Raw genomic sequence first — 20,566 nt, 5'->3', positions numbered from 1 at the left:
TAATAAATGTTATCCTGACATAGAAACTATATAATTAAATTATTAAGGATTTCTAAAACAATTTAAAGACAGTGTTCTAGTTGAGAGAAGCAAATAACAAGTTTTAAAAACCAGTCACACATCACTACAGATGAAATCAAGTTCTTCACAAAAAATATCAGCTCGAAGAACCTCCATTCTACTCAATTTATGGACATATAGCTTACTCATCATTTAAACAACTTTCCTGACCTGTTTCAAGGCAATCTGATTGAGTTTGGAGTTTATGATTCTTTCTTGCTTTTCCTAAGTTATCAGCTACTAAAAAAATCAAAAAAGCTAAAAACTAATTAATAATTTGAAATTATTTATACTTCAGGGTTATTTTTCCTTGAAGTATGGAACATTAACAAAAAATGTACTAGAAAGGTAACCCTAAGATTATTTTCCAATGAAGAAAGAAAATGGGCTCTGATAATCTTTTATCAATTATTTTAAAAGTATTATAAAACAATGACATTTTATTACTCTTATTATTGCTTGAGAGCTTCCTGATCCTCTACTGTTTTAGAATATATTCTAGTGTTCAAGTTATACTTCAACAGACAAAAACTCATCCACGTTTAATATTATATACTATCACTTACAGATATTTTTGAAGGTGGTGTTACATCCAAAGAATAATCCGTTTCCTGTGTGCTAAGAGTTCTGAGTGATAGTGAGCATTCTCCAATGGTTTTCTTCTTAGGAGTCTGGGTTTGAATCTTAAATACAAGTCTTACAGTTTGTAGACTTTGGAGTTTAATAGCAAACACAAAAGTTTCCATAAATTCAATGGTCTAAAAAAAAAAAACAAGAAAATATAAAATATATGTACAAAAGGACTCAAAAAAGGGTGATATGCCAATGTTAGCCAAGTGAAATAACATTTTATAATCTAAGAAAAGCAGATCTAATTTTTTTTACAATAAAAAAAATATTTAATGTAAAGGAAAATGAGAATGGCCATAACTTGTTTTTCCAGAATTTATCCTGGGTTCACATACCATCCATTTAATTACTTAGTCAGAAATTAAGGTCAATATAAGCACCAAGTTCACCAGAACATAGTTTTTTGCTGTTTTGAAAATCAGGTTGTTTACAATCTGGCTTTGGGGCATCTTTCCTAAGCACCACACTTCTTCAACTGTTAATAAAAGTGGATCAAAAATCTCATGCAAGCTCTCTCAGTACCCAAAATCCAGTTTGTCCTTATTAAGAGATTTGAATTATTTCTTTAAAGGAACTATCCTTTGTTTAATGTTCTTCCCATCTATCTTGGGCTTCAATTTGTCTTCTGGTGATGTCTGGTACATCTTTACAATCTGAAAATCACTCTACTCCATAAGGAATATATGAGTTTAAGGTCCTACCCCTTCTCATAAGCATCTGTGTCAGGCAGCAAGTCAGTGCCTTCCATGTTTTCAAATGCTCTTTTTGTTACCTTGAATGTCTTTAAAACCTCAGCTCACCATGGGCTAATATCTTCCTGACACCAGATCATTTTTTGCTACACACTTCCTTTTTCAGTGCATCCTTCTGAAAAGCTTTTGCCTTAAAAAATTTTGTTTTACAGCAGCAGACTCACAGAACCCAAGAATGGACTAATAGTTACCAAAGAGAAAGGGACTGGGGATGATGGGTGGGAAGGGAAGGATAAGGGGGAAAAAGGGGCATTAAGATTAGCACACATAATGTAGCAGGGGGGGACACGGGAAAGGCAGTATATACAGAGAAGACAGTAATGATTCTATAGCATCTTACTATGCTGATGGACATGACTGTAATGGGGTATGTTGGGGGGACTTGATAATAGGGGGAGTCTAGTAACTGTACATTAACGATACCAAAACAATAAATAAATAAATTTTGTTTTAACTGAAGAATAGTCAACGAAGCTTTTTTTTTTGCCTTTTGAAAAGACAAGATATATGGGCAACTAACACCGATATTTTAGATATTGTGTCCAAATTTTCACTTTTATTGTAATGCTTATGTCTGTGTAGTCAGAATTGTGTGTATGAGACTCCCAACCACAGAAGCTATCTTTTTCTTTCAGAGTCTCAAGCCATAGCATCACATCAATAAAATAATATACAAAAAAGTGTTTAATTTTTAAATTCAGATGCAATGAGCTTACAAGTGAAGCAAGTGTGCCAGTTTGCTTCCCACTTTGCCACAACAGAAGTCTCCTAAACATCTTGATAAATGAGAATAAATTTAAAAAGTAAGACGCCATGTAAGTTTTAATAAAAACACTTTTTCCTAACTTCTCTGAAGTTAACTTAGTTTTATTTGAAAACCAAAAAGTGAAACTGTTTACTTCAAGAAGTATTCACCTGTGAGTGTCATCTTGACTTTCTAAAATACCTATTTTCAAAAACTGAGATACTAATATATACATATATATATATATATATCAATTTTGATTACTGCCTTTTCACTTATGAAAAACATTTTTCCATAACCTTAAAAACTCTTCTGTGCTCACGTCGGCAGCACATATACTAAAATTGGAACGATATACAGAGATTAGCATGGCCCCTGCACAAGGATGACATGCAAATTCGTGAAGCATTCCATATTTAAAAAAAAAAAAACTCTTCCTAAACATTATTTTTCATAGCTGCCTAGCATTCTATCACATATGGTCATGGTTTGAATTGCATCACTCAAAAATAGGTATGTTCAAGACTTAACTCCCAGTAACTCAGAATGTGATCTTATTTGGAAATAGGGTCATTGAAGATACAGTGACATTAAGATGAAGTCATACTGGAGTAGGTTGGACCCCTAATCCAATAAGATGGGTATCCTTATAAAAAGATATAAAGACACAAAGACACATGAAGAATGCCCTGTGAAGATGGAAGTAAAAACTCAGAACGAATCCAAGGACTAATAAGGACCACTGACCATCACCACGTATGGGAGAGACAAGGAACAATTTTTCCCTCACAGAAGGAACCAACACTGCTGACACCTGGATTCCAGACTCTCTCCAAAACCGTGAGAGATAGATTTTTGTTATTCTAACCACCCAGTTTGTGAGACTTCATTATAGCAACCCTAGGAAACTAATACACATAGTATACCATGAGTTTTCTCAACAATTCCTCTATATGAGACATTTTGATAATTTCCAACTTTTTGCCTGTGAATAAAACTGCCAATAATTATTTCTCTATATTTTTGTTTGTATTTTGGATTATTTCATGGAGAAGATTCCAAGTAGAAATAGTATGTTAAAAAGTATAAATATTTTAAGGTTTTGATGTGTACTGTTTTCAAAATAATTTCCAGAAAGTGCTATGTTCAAGAGTACTTATAATTTTCCCTCAGTTTAATAAACAAAATGTTTCTTATTAGAAGGGAAAGCAATATATTATTTAAATTTGTATTTCTATGACTAAACCAGTGAGAGTAAATTTTTTTCATATTTATTAGTCATCTGAACTACTTCATTTTTAAATGATATGCTCTTGTAGAAGAAACCTTTTGCATGAAAAAACATCAGCCATTCAAACCGTATCACAAGACAAAAAGATACTATTTAAATTAATGTGAAATACAGAATCTATGAAAGCGAACTCAGGATAAGCCTTCTATTCATAATAACTGGAAGTATTTAAAAGAAATTAATTGTAATCATGTAATTATTTCTCAAAGTTAAAGTGAGGTAGGGAGAAAAGGATTAAAATATTGAAACAGTTTTCTTAGATAATGTTCTTCTTCTATGTATTTTAGAGATTAAGATCTTTTTAAATACATCTCATATTTGACAAAAAAATATCAAATATTTTTGAGGCTCAAAATTGGCTTTAAAAAGCAAGGGTAGGGAAAAAGACGGCAGTGTAAATAAAGAAGGCAAGGCAGAAACGACCTCCCAAATTCATATAGAACATGAAAATACAGCAAATACAACTAAACCTGAAAACAACCTGAAGACTCCAGAACTGATTACCTACATCTGGGGAAAAAGAGAATACCTCACAGAAAAGGGTAAAGTGGCAAAGCCACTCTCCATTGGGACCCAAGCCCTTTCCCCACCCCAGCCCACAGGCAGGAGGAAGACAAATGGAAAGGGGAGGGAGTAGGAGCTCAGGACGGCTGAACATCTGGCCCTGGAGATGTGCTCCGGAAACATGAAACCCACATTACAAGGCGCTCTGGTGATTAGTGGGGCTGGACAACAGAGACAGGGGGAACCCTCAGGGAGGCTGAGATTCCAGCCTGTTGTGGAGAACAGGCATGCTCTACCAGCCCCCTGAGACAAAAGCAAAGTGGGCAGTCGGAAAGACTTTCCAGCAGCAAGTGTTACACAGGGCTCTCTGCTCAGGAGAAAGGGCAGGTGGACAATACCTTCCCAGTCCACCCTCAGCCGAACCAGTTAGGAACTCTCAGGAGCTTCAGATGCTCCATCCCCCTTGCTGACACTGCAGCCTCAAGGCCCCTCCCTGTGGTGCGCAGCCTGCTAGCTAGCAGTGAAACCAAACTTTGCTCTTGGATAGGCAGGAGACCCTCCAAGCCTTCTCCTCCCCGTCTGCCAAGGAACTGTCTGTGGGAGCCAGCCCCAGGAGCTACTTCCTCCCAGCAGGCACCTATGGCTCCTGCCATTGCAGCAGGCCGGGGGTGGGGGGGGGGGCGGGGGCTCCACCCCTGGCAGCTCCAGCAGTGCAGCACCGAGGCTCCTCCCTGCACACATGGCCCAGTTGACCCGGTAGTGGAGACAGGCATTGCAGCCAGGAAGGCAGAGGAAGACCCTCTCAGCTTTCCCGGCCCAGTTTCAGGCCAGCTGGGGAAGTACTGCAGGAGCCAGCCCCAAGAGCTCCTTCCTCCTGGCAGGTGCCGGTCTGCTAGCCCCCACCATTGCCACAGGCCAGGTGGAGGGCAGCTCTGCCCACAGCCACTCCAGGGGCACAGCCCTGAGTATTCTCCCTTCTCACATGACCAGCTGATGGCCCACATAGCCCACCTGAAATCAGATCAGTACAAGCCAGTAAGGTGCCCCCCCCCCATTGCATGCCAATAGCTGGGGCTCCCACACAGGAAATCAAACTTCTAGGCATTAGAGAGCGCCTCCTTCACAAAGCTATTATTCCATAAGAAACACTAAAAAAAAAAATGAAGAGGCAGAACAATTTGGTCCAAACAAAACTACAAGAAAAAACACCAGAAAGAGGGCTGAGTGAGACAGAAATCACCAATCTTCTTGATAAACACTTCAAAGTAAAAGTCATAAACATGTTCATGGATCTACAGAAAAATATCCAAGACCTCAAGGAGGACCTCAAAAAAAAGAAGACCTCCAAAGAAGTCACTCAGAGATGAAGAATACAGTATATGAAATGAAAAACAAAATGGAGGGAATAACAGCAGGCTTTCACACGTTGAAGAAGTTGTAAGTGATCTGGAAATTAGGGAGCAAGAAAACAATGAGGCTGAAAAACAGAGAAAAAAGGATCTCTAGGAAAGAAAGAATAAACAGAGAGTTGTGTGACCAATCCAAACAGAATAATACTCACATTACAGGGGTACCAGAAGAAGAAGAGAGAGACAAAGGGATAAACTCTCTGAGGAGGTAATTGTTGAAAACTTCCCAAATCTGGGGAAGGAAAAACACTCGGGTCATAGAAGTGCAGAGATCTCCCAACACAAGGACCTCTAGGAAGACAACGAGACATATAATAATTAAAATGGCAAAGATCAAGGACAAGGAGAGAGTACTGAAAGCAGCCAGAGAGAGAAAAAAGATAACTTATAAGGAAACCCCATCAGGCTATCAGCAGAGACCCTACAGGCAGGAAGGGAGTGGCATGATGTATTTAAAGTAATGAAACAGAACATCCAACTAGAATTCTCTATTCAGCAAGATTATTGTTCAAATTTGAAGCAGGGATTAAATAATTTTCAGATAAATAAAAGTTGAAAGAATTCACCACCACTAAGCCAGCCCTATAAGATGTATTAAAGGGACTGCTCTACATGGAAATGTTCCTCAGGCTAAATAGCTGTGACCACAGAAAACAAACCCTCAGTAAAAGGTACTAGACAATCAATTACCAAGAAAATACGAAATTAAATCAACCATTCACAAAATTGGTCAAGGGATCCACAAAAAGCATAGAATATGACACCTAATATATCAAGTGTGAGAAGCAACAAGGAGAAGAGGGGAAAAACAAAAAAGGATCTTTAGACTGTTTGAAATAGAATAATCAGCAATTTAAGATACACTGTTAGATAGATAAGTAAGGAAGCTATCCTTGAACCACAACTTTGGTAACAACAAACTAAAGCCTACAATGGCAATAAGTACATATCTATCAATAATTACCTTAAATGTAAATGGACTGAATGCACCAATCAAAAGACATTGAGTGGGAGAATGGATAAAAAAACAAACAAGACCTATCTATATGCTGTCTACAAGGGACTCATTTCATACCCAAAGACATACACAGACTAAAAGTGGAGATGCAAAAAAGATATTTCATGCAAATAATAGGGAGAAAAAAGCAGATGTTGCAGTACTTGTATCAGACAAACTAGACTTCAAAACAAAGAAAGTAACAAGAAACAAAGAAGGAAATTACATAATGATAAAGGGGTCAGTCCAACAAGAGGATATAAGGATTATAAATATCTATGCACCCAACAAAGGAACACCTACACATGTGAAACAAATACCAACAGAATTAAAGGAGGAAATAGAATGCAATACATTCATTTTAGGAGACTTCAACACACCACTCACTCCAAAAAACAGATCAACCAGGCAGAAAATAAGGAAACAGAGGCACTAAACAATACATTAGAACAGATGGACCTAACAGAGATACCTACAAAACACTCAACCCAAAAGCAGCAGGATAGACATTCTCCTCAACTGCACATGGAATATTTTCCAGAACAGATCACACAGTTGGCCACAAAAAGAGCCTCAATAAATTAAAAAAGATTGAAACTGTATCAAGCAGCTCCTCAGACCACAATGGTATGAAACTAGAAATAAATTACACAAAGAAAACAAAAAAGCCCACAAACACATGGAGGCTTAACAACATGCTCCTAAATAATCAATGAATCAATGACCAAATTAAAACAGAGATCAAGCAATATATGGAGATAAATGAAAACAACTCAACAGCCCAAACCCTGTGGGATGGGGCAAAGGCAGTATTAAGAGAACAGCACAGAGCAATCAATATATAGCCTGATCTCAAGAAACAAGCACGATCCCAAAAAAACAGTCTAAACTCATAATTAAAGAAACAGAAAAAGAAGAACAAATGATGCCCAAAGTCTAGTAAAAAGAGGGACATAATAAAGATCACAGCAGAAATAAAATTGAAAAGACTAAAACAATAGAAAGAATCAATGAAACCAGGAGCTGGTTCTTTGAGAAAATAAACAAAATACATAACCCCCTAGCCAGACTTAGAGAGAAAAAAAAAGTGTACACACATAAACAGAATCAGAAATAAGGAAAAATCACTACAGACACCATGGAAATACAAAGAATTATTGGAGAATACTATGAAAACTTAAATGCTAACAAACTGAATAACCTATAAGAAATGGACAACTTTCTAGAAAAATACAACCTTCCAAGACTGACCCAGGAAGAAACAGAAAATCTGAACAGACAAATTAACAGCAATGAAATTGAATTGGTAATCAAAAAACTACCTAAGAACGAAACTTCTGGACCAGATGGCTTCACTGCTGAATTTTATCAAACATTTAGAGAAAACCTAATACCCATACTTCTTAATGTTTCCAAAAAGTAGAAAAGGGAATACTTCCAAATTCATTATATGAGGCCAGCATCACTTTAATACCAAAACCAAGCAAAGACACTACAAAAAAATTACAGACCAATACCACTGATGAACATAGATACAAAAATCCTTAACAAAATATTAGCAAATGGAATTCAAATATACATCAAAAAAATCATCCATCATGATCAAGTGGGATTCATCTCAGGGATGCAAGAATGGTACAACATTCGAAAATCCATCAACATCATCCACCACACCAACAAAAAGAAGGACAAAAACCACATGATCATCTCCATAGATGCTAAGAAAGCATTTGATAAAATTCAACATCATTCATGATAAAAACTCATAACAAAATGGGTATAAAGGTGTGGGTAAAATTGAAATATTTCTAGAATCTCTTGCCTGGCCTTAGTACATCTCCATATTGATAAGGGTTTCCAAGGGGTGGAGAGAATAGTCCATCTACATATCAATAGGTGATTACAAAGGGGACCAGAGAGGTTTGGTGAGGTCTTTTTGAAGCTGGGTTCCAAGAGATGGGGGTGAGCAGAAGTAGATGACTGCTTGTAAGTAGTCAACAGGTTTCTCCTACTTTATCTCTCCCTTTAACTGATTTCAGTTTCAAAGGTTTATTTGCCCCAGGCTGGGAACACATCTTCCCCCTGGAGTTACAGAGATACGTACCTCAACATAATAAAGGTCATATATGACAAAACCACAGCTAACATCAGCAAAAAGCTGAAAGCTTTTCCTCTAAGATCAGAAACAAGATAAGGATGCCCACTCTCACCACTTTTATTCAACACAGTACTGGAAGTCCTAGCCAAGGAAATCAGACAGCACAAAGAGATAAAAGGCATCCAAATTGGTAAGGAAGAAATTAAACTATTAATATTTAGATGACATGGTATTACATATATGACAAAACCACAGCTAACATCAGCAAAAAGCTGAAAGCTTTTCCTCTAAGAAAACCCTAAAGACTCCACCAAAAAACTTTTAGAACTAATAACTGAATTCAGCAAAGTTGCAGAATACAAAATTAAAACACAGAAATCTGTTGCATTCGTATATACTAACAACAAATGAGCAGAAAAAGAAATCAGGAAAACAACTCCTTTATAATTATATCAAAAAGAACAAAATTTAACCTAGGAATAAACTTAACCAAGGAGTTGAAAGACCTTTACTCTGAAAACTATTAAAGAAGAGAAATTGAAGCAGACACCAATAAATGGAAATCTATTCCATGCTCACAGATAGGGAGAATTTAATATAGCCAAAATGGCCATCCTGACTAAAGCAACCTACAGATTCAATGAAATTCCTAACAAAATACCAACTGCTTTCCTCAATGAACTAGAACAAATAGTACTAAAAAGACCCTGAATATCCAAATCTGAGAAAGAACAACAAAGCTGGGGGGATTATGCTCCCTAACTTTAAGCTCTACTATAAAACCACAGTAATCAAAACAATTCAGTACTGACTAGCACAAGAACAGACCCATACATCAATGGAAAAGAACAGATGGTTCAGATAAAAAACCCATACATATAAGGTCAATTAATATACAATAAAGGAGCCATGAATATACAATGGGGAAAAGACAGCCTCTTCAACAGCTGGTGTTGGCAAAACTGGACAGGAACATGTAAGAGTATAAAACTGGATTACTGCCTAACTCCACATACAAAAGTAAATTCAAAATGGATCAGAGACCTGAATGTAAGACATGAAACCATAAAAGTCTTAAAAAACATGGGCAAAAATCTCTTGAATATAAACATGAGGAACTTTTTCCTGAACACATCTCCTTGGGCAAGGGAAACAAAAGCAAAAATGAGTAAGTGGGACTACATCAAACTAAAAATCTTCTGTACAGCAAAGGACACCATAAGCAGAAAAAAAAGGCATCCTATAGATGGGAGAATATGTTTGTAAATGATTTATCCAATAAGGGATTAACATCCAAAATACATAAAGAACTCATGCACCTCAACACCCAAAAAACAAATAACCCGACTAAAAATTGGGCAGAGGATCTGAACAGACATTTCTCCAAAGAAGAAATATGCATGGCCAATAGGCACATGAAAAGATGCTCCACATTGCTAATCACCAAGGAAATGCAAATTAAAACCACAATGAAATATCACCTCCCACCAGTTAGGATGGCCAACATCCAAAAAACAAGAAACAAATGCTGGCAAAGATGGAGCATCCTACACTGTTGTGGGAATGTATATTGATTCAACTGTTGTGGAAAGCAATATGGAGGTTCCTTGAAAAACTAAAAATAGAAATACCATTTGACCCAGTAATTCCACTCCTAGGAACTTACCCAAAGAAAACAAGATCCCTGATCCAACATATGCACCCCTATATTTATTGCTGCACTATTTTACAATAGCCAAGATATGGAAGCAACCTGAGTGTCCATCAATAGATGAATGGGTAAAGAAGATGTGGTACATATCCACAATGGAATATTATTCAGCCATAAAAAGAAAAGAAACCCTGCCATTTGCAACAACATGGATGGAGCTGGAGAGTATTACGCTCAGTGAAATAACCCAGGCAGAGAAAGACAAACATCAAATGATTTCACTCATTTATGGAGTATAAAAACAAAGCAAAACAGAAGGAGCAAAATAGCAGTAGACTCATAGACACTGATAAGGGACTAGTGGTTACCAGAGGGGAGTGGCTGGGGAGGGAGAAGGGAATTAGGGGCACTATTATTCGTAATCACAGTATAGGTAGGTCACAGGCACAATACATGGAGAATACAATTAATGACTCTAACATCTTACTACATTGATAGTCACCACGTGGAGGGGATGAGGACTTGATAATATGGTTGAATGCTGAACCACTGTTGTGTATGTGAAACCATCATAAAATTGTGTATCAATGATACTTTAATAAATAAATAAATAAGTAAATAGAAGAAATAAGTAAAGTTCGAAAACTTAAAAAAAAAAGCAAGGGGCACATTAATTTGTAGTTGCCTAAAAATAAAATGTGTTCTTATTCCATTTCTTTACGTGGATTAAAATGACAAATATGAGAAAACATAAAAAGAAAATCAAACACAGCCACTTACATTAGAGCCTTCCTTGATTGAAGATCTGAAATGCACTGGTTTGGGCAATGTTAGTATTCCTTTTATAGAAATAGTAGGAGTGTCTCCGTAACTAGAGGGCCAGCTAAAATCTCTGCACTAAAAAATTTAAAAATACAGTTTGAATTTTACAAAGGACACTGACAATACAAATATTTGATGTGTTTCTTGAGTTAATGACTCAAATACACTATAAAAGTAAACCTTAGTCTACTGAGACTCCCTGTTCATCAATATTAAAATAACTTGACGTTTAATGATCTAGACTATCAATTTCTTTCTTGAGGTTACAGACACATATGCTTCCATCATATCTACAGATTTTTAATAAATACTATTTTCTGAAAAATACTATAGAACCCTAAATTCCAAGGAAGGTACTGGCCCATTCCCCAGAAGAAAACAATGGTAGATGCTTTAATGTTTAAATATTCACTTTTGTAAGAAAAACTGGTATTAACTATATTAACTTACCTGTAAAACTGTGATCCAGATCTGCTCTACTGAAGAATTATAAAACACTTTCACATTCAATCTCCCCAAATCTCTTTCATCTCCTGATAGAGTGATTGTATCTGATTTGTAAAAGAACAAAAATGTTTGAAATGCTATGCAATCCTTATAATCCAATTAAGCTTTGATACAATCCAATTTGAAGAACAATAGAAAAATGCTATTACTATTTTTTAAAGTTGCAAAGTTAATAAAACAAAAATACCATTTCAATGTTTTTATTGAACTGCTAGGGAGAAGATAAATTACAAAAAGTACATGGCTTAAAAATGTAACCCAATTATAGCCTAAAGAATTTAAGTTAAAACTAAGAAAAATATTTCAAATAACATTGATATGGACTTAGTACCATGTGCTTCTTGAAGTTCCTTGAATAACATACTTTAAAACAAACAAAAGATCTTAACTGCTTCACTTTTTTAAAGATGCATTCATGCAGAACACTAACAAATGGACCATTTGATCTGACCATTCTCATGCAAATAACACTACCAACATAGATATAATCATCTACAAATTTTTTAACCTTATCATATATACATTCAAATCAGTACAGGGTAGAAATAATTCCCTTAAGAATATAAAAATAGGACACTTTAATCCTTACCCAGGCTTCTGTTACTCCCCTGAGAATTTTTCCTTGAAGAAGAACTACTGGGCACGCTGGATAATGAATCATGTCTCTACAAATAAAATTTTTCTTTAGTCAGATAAACGTATCAAACTATAAGGATTCTGAAATGAATGCCCCAACATCCACCGACTATCAAACTGCATGCTAACCGTTTTGAAAGTGTTACTGGCCAGAATTTCCTACTTTCAGATAGTAAAGGGGAAAAAGCTTTTTGTGCATTTTATCAGAAAAATCGTAAATACTTACTAGATAATATATGGAAAGTCTCTGCTGTTTTTAGTTTGGTTTTGTAATTAGGAGGAAGAAATTATTGCTTTGATACAGATTTGAAAGTACTAATAAGCATCAGAATGTATTTGAAAGTGCTCTGTTACCTTAAAATCCATAAAGCAGCAGTTTTCAAAGCACGGCCCCTCTGGACCAGCAGTGTCAGCTTGTTAGAATTTATCAGAAATACAAACTCAGGCCCCAGTGCAAAGCTACTGAATTGAAATCTCTGGGGGTGAGCCCTGGCAATCTGTATTTTAACAAGCTCTCTGAACATTTCTGATGCACTTGGTGCTATAATGAACTGAAAAAAAATGAACTTGGTTGAGGATTATTAACGATTGTTTAGAATACATTTCCATTTAAATAAAATATATGTATATACATTCGCATGGAAAAAAGTTCACAAGTATATATAACAATATATTCATAGTGCTTTAATTCTTGGTTATAGAAATACAGATGTTTTTTTTACTTGGATTAAGTCTATTTTCTAATTTTAAATAGATTACTAGTATAAAAAAAGAAACATTTTTTTAAACATCAAAAAATTATCTATTTCAAAAACAAGGATCTGTGTTAATATTAACGAGTAATTAAAGCCCTACATCTCAATAGAAATACCAATTTTTGCTAATTAGGTAGTTCTGTCCAATAAGGAAAGTTAAATCAGTAAGAACTTTCAACTATACTATTTTAAATCCCACTTGCCTTAAGATTAGCTGAGTGGATACCAACTGAGACATACAAGATTCATTAAAAAAAAAAAAAAGAAAAAGAAAAACTACTATCCTTTAGTATTCAACTGAGAGCTTCCTAAAATAATGCACATGTGAAATGTCAAGTGTTTACTCTTCAGATGTTAGAATAGATAAATCTACAAAAGATAAGCAACATATTGTTTTGAATTTTTAGTTTGAAAATAAATGACCACATATAATTAAATTTATATAAATAAGTTACCTGCATGAACTGCTGAGATGAACTTGTAAGATCAAACATAGACCTGCTTAGTCCAGGGGAACTGGGAAGTCTGTTGGCCCTTAAATCACAAACTACAAAGGAACATAAGAAAATTACTTATTTTTTTATAATGAAGAAGAAACACTGGAATTCTACTTAACTACATGAAGTAAACCTCTATAGTAACACATCATTAATACTATACACAAATCTACTTGAGATAAAGCCTTCTAATGATATTAAAAAAACTTTTTTTCAATTATTTTACTATTGTTTTGTATTTGCAAAACAACATAAACCAACCAACACATTTTCACATCCACATCAAATATAAAGCAGGGAATATTCATTCTTTTTGCTTACATTACCCAATTCTTCATCCCAGAAGAATAATCTAAGATGTTAAATCTTCTGTGCTAAATGTAATTCAACTATTTAATGAGCACTTACTAAATTAAAAAAAAATCATACTGAATTCCATGTAATCCTACCATTTCTATATTTCTAGCTTCCTTCTAAACTGTAAGATTCTTGAAAAATAGAATTCTCCATATTGTGTATTCTAGCATAGTACTGAAATAATAAATATTTAAATAAACACTTCTGCTTTATTTTCAGTACCCACTCTGAATTGAGTGGTTGAGATAGCTATATACATATATCAAAACCCCGAAAAACAGTGAGAATTTTGTGAAACAGATATGTACAAGATAATCTATAATTGATACAATCTTAAATACTAAACCAAAAAAGTTCTATCATCATTTATCTAAGCATTTTCTATAGATAGATGATACATAAAATAAACATACAAACTAATCTGAAAACAAAACTCCTTTCAAAAAAAGACAAATAAAATGGAAATTGGAAACACCAATTAATACACATACCTCATTAATCTTTCAGTTTTTACATTAGATATAATACCACAGAGAAGTCACTGATATTTATCATATCACTCCTGAAGCTTGCTTTTCTCTTATTTTAAAATTGTTTTTCTAAAGAATAATTTCTTCCAGGGACTTAAGTTTAATTTCATTTCTCTATTTATTAGAGAGAAAACAAAGAGGAAAACACACAAAAAAATTTTCCATACCTGATCCATATAATCTCGTTGCTTCCGAGTGAGGAGGAAAGCGCCGACTCAAATCAGGTGAAATGTGATGACACATATAGAACGGGTTATATACATCATAGCTGGGTCCATGCTGGGATGAACTGGAAAGTTCTGCCTTTCGATCTCCAAAAGATGCCCTGGCAGATCCTGAAAGCAAGTGTTCCTAAAGTCTTACCGCACCCTTTCCTTGGAGTTTTTAGCCAACAGTTGGTGCACCCAAGGCAAAGGAAAAAAAACTGTCTCAAGTAATACTAAATCACATGCACTTGCTATCTAAAAAAACAGGCACACATTTATTGAGCTTTAACTGTGTGGAAAACTCTGCCCAGGATCAGCTTCATAAACCCTGCTCTCAAGGTAATCTGATAAATATTGGGCATGTTTCTTTGCCCAAGGACAGTTTTATATTTTGTGATCTGAGTTTCCTTTTATTTTTCTACTTACACAAAGGACACGTTTTGTAAAAATATGACCATTTTTTTTGGCGATACACTCTTTTCATGAAGACTCAACATTTATAAAACAGACCACGTACTGAGATATACAGAGCAAGTCTCCATAATTTTGAAGGGACTAAAATGATACAGAGTATATTTTCTAACCACAGTGCAATAAAGTTAGAAATAGAGTAACAAAAAGATGGACAGAAAAATATTTGTATGGAAACATAAAAGACCAATAATAACCCAAAAACTGTTTTTAATAAGAAAAACAAGGTTGGAAGATTTGCTCTACTAAGTACAGAATATTGGCACAATAATAAGATGAATGGGACAGACTAGGAGGTCCCAAAAAAGACACCCAGTTTATGGATGTTTGACTTATAATAAATCAATGTGATAACACATGACAGTGGGGACAGAATGGTCTTTTCACTAAAGGTGATAAGACAACTGGATATTGATAAAGAAAAAAGAATTTCATCTCAAATAAACCTATGTACAAAATACTATTTTCACATGGATTGTAGGTCTCAATAAATGGTAAAGCAAACCAGTAAAACTTCCATATTTTGACAAATTTATAACAAAGCTTTCACAGCCTTAAGGCAGGGAAGCACTTCTTAAATAGAACACAGCATTTAATAAACTGAAGTACATTAAAATTGAAAACTTCCATTTATCAAAAGACAATGTAAGAAAGTGAAAAGGTAACTCACAGAGTGGGAGAAGATGTGAGAAACAAATAGAAGTGACAACGGGCTCATATCCAGAATATATGAGGAACTACCAGAACACAGTAAGAAAAGGACAGGCAAGCCCACATATAAATCAGCTTAAAGACTTAAAGTACCAAATTCAGAAGAGTCAGCTATCCAACTAGCCAACAAACATGACCTGGAGCTCAAATCTCACTTGTCACAAGGGAAATATAAGTTAAAACTTCAGTGACATACCACAACATACTCACCAGAATGATTAAAATTAAGAAGCGTAACAATAGCAAGTGCTGCCAAGAAAGTAGAGCAATGTGAACTATCATGATCTGCTGGTGGGAATGTAAATTAATACAATCGCCATGGAAAACAGTTTGGCAATTTCTACTAAAGCTGAAGATACTCTATCCAGACAATGCCATTCAAGGACTTACACAAAACTGAAATACTTGCACATGTGCACTAAGAGGAAAGCACAAGAATGTTTGTTCATAAACGTCATTATTTATAATGCCAAAAACTGGAAAAAACCCAAATATCTATCAATAGTAAAGCAAATAAACTGTAGTATATACCTGTTACATAAAAATGCCTTATTACATGCTATATAGAAACACTACTGTATATCATGCCATTTAGAATATAAAAGAATAATTATACTTACTGTAAAGATGTGAAAACAAACTGAAGTTACTAACAATTTGGATGAATCTCACAAATACAATATTGAATGAAAGAATTCATAAATAAAAGAAATATACTCAATATGTAATTTCATCTATATAAAGGTCAGAAAACAGAAAAGGCTAAACTACAACATTTAGAGATATGTGCTTAAGTGGTAAAAAGTAAGAATATAAAGAAAGTGACAATTGTAACAATTGGGACACTGAGTATTCTGGAGTGACAGGAAAGGGAGAAGATAGAGGCCCTCAGGTTACTGGCAATACTTTATTTCTCTACCTGACTGGTGACCATTCATGTGTTTTGACTCCCAAGAAATCATTGAGCTGTATATTTCTGTTTTGTTCCTTTTTTTGATATGTATACTATATTTCACAAATTAAAAAGGGTAAAACAATACATTAAATTCCTTTCAAAGTTAAGAATCACAATGGAAATAATATCCAGACATAAAATCAAGTTTTTAAATGTTTAAATTATTGCCATCTTTTAGTTCTTTTTGTCCCATATAAAATAGAACCCATAATAAAAATAAATACTTCTAAATTAAGCTAAACAGTAAAAGAGGTGGCTTCATAGTGAGTTCAGAAAAGAAAAATAAAATATGGGGTTATGAGGTGAGAGCTTATCCTCACCCTGGTTCAAATAACTGTACAATCCAAGCACTGTATAGAGCCAGAGAGGTGCCAAGGGGGAGTTATAACAACGAAAGAGCCTTATAAGGAGACTATACACCCTAGTACGCTAACATTTAAATCATTCGGCACACAAACACTGCTACAAAAGTCTTTATGATAACAATAGTAGCACCGAAGATGACTCACTACCTTTATAGGTTACAGCAAAAAAATATTCTAATTTCATGTTTCCTTTATAAGTAAAACACTAGAGAACTGAAATTTTCCCCTCAAACAGTATGTAGTGATATCATATTTAAAGGTCAAGGGGAATTTCTCTCAATTTACAGAAACACAGTGCAGTAAAAAACACAGCAAAGTTAACACAACTACTTACACCTCTCAAAATCCCTATTTAAAATTCCACTGTTTATTCAAAATATATTCTTTCTTAGTTGATAGGTAGATACTGATAAAGCAAGCACAGGACAATGTCAGTGACAGAATCTGTTATCAAAGCAGTAAGGTGCAGCTGTAATCGGGACCATGAGCAAGTCAATGCAACAAAACAAATTTCAAATATTTGAAACATTATTTTAGTCATTATTTATAGCTTATCATATCAATTATTGATATCCTATCTTCTTCTCAAAATCTCCATGTCAACCTATCACTCACACATGCACATACACATTCACATACATGTATTTGACTTCTATAATTTGGCACCAAGAATACTTTCTTGACTCTAATTAAATAAAGTCTTTAAATCAATATATATTTGGGCTTGCCTGTCTTTTGATAAATGGGATGTATTATTCCCATAATCAGAAAATAAGTAAGAAATAACTACACAATATGCGACAGCCTTTCTTTTGTCTTTAGAAAACAGATTACTTTTTAAGTTGACCTGAGAAATCAGTTTACTCCTAAATTATAGGCTCAGTGAGGATGTAGTGAAGCTGTCTGATCGAACAGTCTATAGTCTAGTCTCCAAAACATAATATCCAACATCCAGAATACAACCCAAATTATCCCATATACAAATAAACAGGAAAATGTGACTCTTTCTAAAAAATTTTTTTTAAAATACAATCCATAGAAACTAAATGACCCAGACATTAGCATAAGCAAAGACGTTAAAACTCAGTCACAGAAGAAAACAGGCTCACAATAGTGAAAAACAAACAAGAAATTATAGCAATGATATAGAAACTATTTTTAAAATGTCAATTCTACAACTGAAAAATATGATTTCTGAAATTAAAGACATACTGGATGGGCTTAACAGCTGAATGTGGAGATAACGTAGAAAAGAGACAATGAACTTGAAAATAGATATTATCCAAACTTAAGAATAGAGAGAAGAAAAAGATTACAGAAAAAAAATTTGAGACACATAAAACACATATCAAAAGGTCCAACATATGTATAATTGGAATCCTAGAAGAAAGAGAAAAAAAGGACCAGGCAGAAAACACTATCTGGAGAAATACTCTAGATTTTGATAGGAGTTTGGATTACCCTAGTATATGCATTTGTCAAAACTTAACAAAATACACACATAAAACTTGGGGAGTTCATTGTGTATATACTTTATGTCAAAAGAAGAAAACTGTAAGCAGATATTGAACTCCAAAAAAATGATATATATAAGCTCAAGTATTTAGAGGGAAATGTACTAATGTCTGAAATATAGACTGAAATGCATTCTTCACCCTACCCAAGAAAGGATTAATAATGGATAGAGGAATGGATAGATATATGATAACATAAGTATAGTAAAATGTTAATGATAGAATCTATATGGTAGATATACAGGTAACTGCTGTTAAGTTCTTTCAACTTTTCAGGATGTTTGGAATTTTTCGTAAGAAAATTTTGAGGGAAAAAATCATTATGACTGACAGTGTTTTAATGGACTAAAACAAATTATTTTTAAAATACAAAACTTACACGTTGTTTTCTCTTATCTTCATTAATCCATTAACCTCTACAACATCAGTCAAAATTCAGCCAATGAATCTGTGTCATTCAAGTAGCTAACTGAACTGGGGAGTAAAGAAAGAGGGAAAAATAGACTGCTCTGCTGTTTCCTTATTTTTCTTTACACCAAATTTTAGAAAACAGTAATAAGAATCTTTCCTATATTTACTAATCACATACAGAAAAATCTCTCCATTTTTTTCTTTCTAGATGTGTGAAGAGTAACAATGTATTGTATTATTCCTTTAAAAAAGGCCAAATTTACACACAAATATGTTGAATGGGACCAATTTCATACTGGGACCTTCCAAAAATACTGTACATTAAGTTCCTCTGCAGAAAGCGCAAAACACATATAAAATAGAATGTAAAATTTATACATAAAAAATCTTATATCATTATACTAAAGATATAAAAAAGCAACATAACAGCAATAACAGCATTTAAATGCTGCATGTTGATTTTCAAATCCCTATCATTTCTTGTTTACCTTCAAGTTCTTCCAGATGTGAGGGGCTTCCTTGAGTCCTAGGCTGAACATAAGATAACTTAAACCTGGGCACGACAAATGGTACTTCTTTGCCATCAGATGGTAATTTTGAAAGTAAATAATCCTCAGTACAGCCAACCTGAGGCTTTACAGAAACAGAAGTCAATGGAGGTATACAGATAGTAGTAGTATGACTATTTAAAGTTGCTGCTTTTAAGTCTCTTTCCACAGAAACTGCATGTAAAAGAAGAAAAAAGAAAAAGAAAAAATATCACAAATACGCACGTAGATTTATATATAATAACCTAAACCTTGCATACTTTGGTACTTAACATTGTAGAAGAAACTGCTGATACAGAAACTACTCTGGGGTCCTGTCAAGTACTTCAAGAATCTTAATTTATTCTGTCCAACCAATATTTAAGCAATTATTTCCAAAGTATATAAACTTATTACAATGGTAACAGCAGTTTTTAAAACGTCTCATTCCCACAAGAGTTAATAGATGAGAAGTTTATTTTGTAGTTAATTCTACAATGCTTTCAAGTAAAATCCAGCATTTAAAAATGCTGTCAACAAAGCAATTCCTGTTGTCAATACTAATGGTTAACATCAGTCTTAAATGCATAAAGCAATTCTGAAAAGAAATCAAAGGTCTCCAAGTCTACAAAAATCTTCACCAAATCACTAAACAAAAAAATGACCCTAATACAATAGCAACTCTCCCTGTACTTGCTTCTATGACCTTTTTTGGCCATTATCTCAACAATATATGATTCTTAAACTGTATGACTTAGGATGGAGAGGTAAGGGACACACAGTGTTAATTTGTCTATATAATTAATATTCTCTATAGATTGAATGAAAGTACAACTACTATTGTGTAGGAATTTTCAAATGTTTTAATGCGAAAAAAAAAGCCTTCATAGTCAAATATACTAGGAAGCTATGCTCTAAACTAAGAAATACAAGAAAGAGCCAGAGAAAAGGTTCCAGTCATAATCCTGAAAAGATGAGGAAACCATGCAATAGAAAGGGAAATCTCCAGAGCCCTTGATAAATATGGCTCTTGAGAAAAGTTATGGGTCTCTTCTCCACCAGTCATTCACTCACGAAAGGCATTTTTTTAATGCACTATGTTCATAAACTGGAAGTTGTCTTTATTTAAAATAAAACATTTGCTAGAGTACATTGAACCCCAAAC

General features: G+C 34.3%; 1 protein-coding gene and 1 non-coding gene across 5 annotated transcripts in view; one reads left to right on the top strand and one right to left on the bottom strand.

Moving 5' to 3' along the window:
• TC2N (tandem C2 domains, nuclear) overlaps window positions 1-20,566 on the bottom strand; it is a 59,213-nt gene that overhangs the window by 23,072 nt on the left and 15,575 nt on the right. For all 4 annotated transcript variants that reach the window (XM_036991693.2, XM_036991694.2, XM_036991695.2 and 1 more), the window contains exons 3-9: window positions 19,363-19,596; window positions 14,409-14,576; window positions 13,313-13,404; window positions 12,056-12,131; window positions 11,410-11,510; window positions 10,918-11,034; window positions 627-818 (exon numbers count right to left, since the gene is read on the bottom strand). In XM_036991693.2, the coding sequence (XP_036847588.2) occupies window positions 627-818; window positions 10,918-11,034; window positions 11,410-11,510; window positions 12,056-12,131; window positions 13,313-13,404; window positions 14,409-14,576; window positions 19,363-19,596 (980 nt within the window). The remainder of the gene's footprint in view (window positions 1-626; window positions 819-10,917; window positions 11,035-11,409; window positions 11,511-12,055; window positions 12,132-13,312; window positions 13,405-14,408; window positions 14,577-19,362; window positions 19,597-20,566) is intronic.
• LOC118967211 (U6 spliceosomal RNA) lies at window positions 2,502-2,607 on the top strand. Its single transcript, XR_005054102.1, has one exon. It is a non-coding gene; the product is annotated as a U6 spliceosomal RNA (small nuclear RNA).

Source organism: Manis javanica, chromosome 8 (assembly GCF_040802235.1).
Source record: "Manis javanica isolate MJ-LG chromosome 8, MJ_LKY, whole genome shotgun sequence".
In the NCBI taxonomy this organism is placed as follows: Eukaryota; Metazoa; Chordata; class Mammalia; order Pholidota; family Manidae; genus Manis; species Manis javanica.
The sequence above is the reverse complement of the archived record's forward strand: the minus strand, read 5'-3'. Positions and strand labels throughout refer to the sequence as shown.